This window comes from Channa argus, chromosome 10 (genome assembly GCF_033026475.1).
Source record: "Channa argus isolate prfri chromosome 10, Channa argus male v1.0, whole genome shotgun sequence".
Lineage (NCBI taxonomy): Eukaryota > Metazoa > Chordata > Actinopteri > Anabantiformes > Channidae > Channa > Channa argus.
In genome coordinates, this window is record NC_090206.1 from 19,704,101 (window position 1) to 19,707,556 (window position 3,456).

General features: G+C 42.6%; 1 protein-coding gene across 2 annotated transcripts; it reads right to left on the minus strand.

The window, feature by feature from the left end:
- Positions 1-670: 670 nt before the first annotated feature.
- On the minus strand, positions 671-3,120 carry hs3st1 (heparan sulfate (glucosamine) 3-O-sulfotransferase 1). 2 transcript variants are annotated; one of them, XM_067519338.1, is made up of 2 exons: positions 2,908-3,120; positions 671-2,359 (listed from the first exon to the last, which is right to left on the minus strand). In XM_067519338.1, the coding sequence occupies exon 2, from the start codon at positions 2,230-2,232 to the stop codon at positions 1,330-1,332; it is 903 nt and encodes a 300-aa protein (XP_067375439.1). In that variant the 5' UTR covers positions 2,233-2,359; positions 2,908-3,120; the 3' UTR covers positions 671-1,329. The 2 variants fall into 2 exon arrangements, with proteins under 2 accessions (XP_067375439.1, XP_067375440.1); XM_067519339.1 differs by having other exon boundaries at positions 671-2,363.
- Positions 3,121-3,456: the final 336 nt, after the last annotated feature.

Consider the following 3,456-nt stretch of genomic DNA (forward strand, 5'->3'; position numbering starts at 1 on the left):
ACTCTACCGTAGGTTTTTTGGAGCTTAATGTCTTTGAGACGGTGCTGCTGATGTTTCCACAGTAGCAAGATTTGAATAAATAATCCCTTGCCTCTAAAAAAACTAAGTAACAAGATAGCACCCTGGGGCATAAACAACTTCTCTTTTGATTTGTCATGGTTTGGATTTTCACTATATCTGAGTTTACCTATCTGCCCACTCTGGACTCTGCTAATCCTAATTTATGATTACTCTACATGTGTAAATAAAGAAAAGCAAGTATCCAAGGTTGGGGCATGAGAAACGTCAGATAAACAGACAGCCTTTTCTCTAACAACACAACTGTTTTTTTTTACCACTGTGGTCTACACCTGCTCCTGCACACAGAGGGTGGCCAAGCAGTTAACATAGTATCTGATAATACTTCAAAAATGTTTTGCTGTATGTCAAAGACAGCCCCTATACTAATATCAAACCATTTCGCTTAGAAATTAAATACGACTTGGCAACTCACAGACATAGGCGTAGTCTTTATATACAGGCAAAAGCTCAGGCCCGGTAACAGAGTATAAATCGAGACTTGAGTCATTCTCTTTACTTGTTAAGATCTGAGGCAAACTGCACAGAAGACAGATACATAATGGATGAATAAAAATAGATAAACCAAATTAAAAAAAAGCATCACAAATGCTAAAAATAAAATACATCTTTATTATGGTATTAATTCTTCACTTAAAAAACAAACAAAAAACAACAATCTTTTTACAGGACATCATAATGACCGGCAAATATATGATGTGCACAGAGCATTTATATAGCAGACTTACATAATAAACAAGAAAAAAGGACAAATACATATTTAGTTAAACATGTGCCTAAAAGTGACTGAGAAATCATAGCAGCAGGTAAAGGTCCTTCTAAATGCAGCCATGTTATTAATGTCATATTTTATGACGCAAAACATGAAGGTATGATACTAAACTGTCTAGTACTAAACTTTATGTAACACATTAACTGGCAGAGACGAAAGTCTGAATTTCATTATCAGCGCCATAACAACTCATTTGCTGTTATCACACTGATCAGTAGTGAGTGTTTTTAACAGAAGGTCCAGGAAACGCAAATGTTTCTAAAAGAAAAACAAGACATGCACAGAGCATGTCACTAACTGCCATCTGCCCTGATATTTGGCTCAATCATACTCCTGTAACAAACGTACAAAAATAGATTTAGTTTGAATTTACATGAGCTTTTTCCGTTCATTGCCCTAAATTGTTAGTGGGGAAAACTGGACATCTTGTGGAAATTATCCCCAAACAAGTCTACACCAAACTACTGAGAATCAAAGGTTCATTTCCAGTTAAATGTTCGACCCACTAGCTCAAAGAACTTCTTGTTGGGTTCGTGAAAGAACTGGTAAAGTTTTTGTAAGATGGCAGGTGCCACATGAGGGTGTGCCCTGCCTTTGGAGTCGTGTAAACACCGTTCACGACCGTGATCTCTCAAACAGTAAAATCCTTTAGTTTTATTGAAGTAAAAATTTGAAGTGTTTATCTGGGGTTCCATTTTAAGGAATCGTTCCACTTTTTTCATCTCAGGGAAGGGGTCCTTTATCAACTCATCCCCATCCACAACATGAATGCTCTCCAATGGAAAGTACTGCAGCCAGTTCTGCATATGGACATAATACAGGCTACGGTTGAGAGCCTTGTATTCCAGGTTGATCTCTCCATCCTTCACCAGCACTGATTCAATCGGCTGGCAGCGCTTGTGTTTCTGGATACGGTTGTAAAAGACCTGGGTGTAGTCCGAGAGCACCCGTTCTGTGGGGTCTCTTAGGATGAGCAGCAGTTTAATGTTAGGGTCCATCTGATGGATGCGTTTGGGGACTTTGCTGGAGGTGAAGTATGCTGGTGTCTTCTCCACCGTGAGTTGGTCGGGTAAGGTGTAGGGCATCTGACTAAGATACCAGGTCAAGCCCTTCTGAAAGTGACTCTCCCAGTCAAAGAAGTGCACTTCGTTCTGAGCTGCTGCCACCGCGCTGTGCAGACTGAGCATCTCAATTAGTGCCCGCGTCCCCCCCTTCCTCACACCGATAATGATAATCTTAGGAAGCTGCTGGAGGGTCCCGTTTGGGTGGCTGGTGGGCGATGAGGTCGGAGGTGAAGGCGGCCTGCTGTCAGCCGTCGGTCTGGAGGGGACAGGGGGAGACTGAATGGCAAAAAGCAGCAGCCCGAGGAGCAAGGCAGCCATGAGGGAGGTCCTGACCCTGGAGGATTTCAGCCTGGCAAAAGCACCAAAACTGTATCCCACATTGAAGGAGCAGCTCCCTGAGGACAATGGTCAGTTGGAAAGCAGAAGCAGCCTCTTCTCAGCAGCACTAACTCCAAGGTAAGAAAAGAGCTGCGATTAGAAGATACCTAAAGTATATTTGCCAGAGCACCTGCAGGTTCACAATCCATTGCACGTTTAAACAGCATGTCTGATCACAACCATGCTATGACTGTCAAAAAATTTAAGGAAGTGAAAAAACTGTTTTATTTATCGCTATTGAGTTGAGTAGCAAATGTAAATCAACATTTAAACAGGCAACTATACGAAGCTAAAAATACCAACATTTATAAGTTTCAATGTAAATGTATGTTTTAGGCATATGGCATAAAAACTGGGACATAATTAAAGTGGTCAAATTTAATCATACTCTCTCTCTATTGAATAAAAATGATATAATGCAATACTGTAAATATTTATCATATATTACATGGGAAATGTAAGAATACATGGACCGGCTAAAGGTTCGGACAACAGCTCAGACCTGAGAAAGAAACTATGGCCCGCACTACAAACGCACAGTAACATCAGACTTTTAGGTTTTTATGTAACCGTGTCAGTTTGCGCTCGCACTAAACATTACATAGATTCCAATACCTTTCTGGCTACAATCGTCCTCGCGTCAGAGATTTCATATCGCGCAGCTTTGGGCGCTCTGCTCCCAGCACCGATATTCCAACAGCAGCAAGTCTGAGATCCGGCTCTGCGCTTCCTCTGTGGTCTGTTTTCCGAGCGCACGTTCAACTCGCCCCGGACCGGGCACCAACTTCACCGGAGCTCCTCCTCTGTGCTGTGTCTCAGAGCCAGACGGTCCTCCCAGTTTTGAGTGTCAGCTGTGGCGTGGGAAGCACACGCCTACAATACGCCCGCAGCACCACTAACAACCCCCTCCCATCCCCCCCATCGCTTCCTGTTGAAACACAGGTATTTGACGGAGATCAAGCTGTCGGTATGTGTGACATGAGAGGAGATGCCGGAACAGGTGTGTGACGCGTCTACAAATATGCAGAAAGAAAGGCAATAAACAATTCTGTGGTAGGATTATCAGCCATACAGCAAACAAAATTGCTCCAATCTTGCCGGGAGCGAATTTTTGTTTACTGAAAAGCCCCAACAACTAAAACCAAGCAGTCGAAGTTGCTCCAA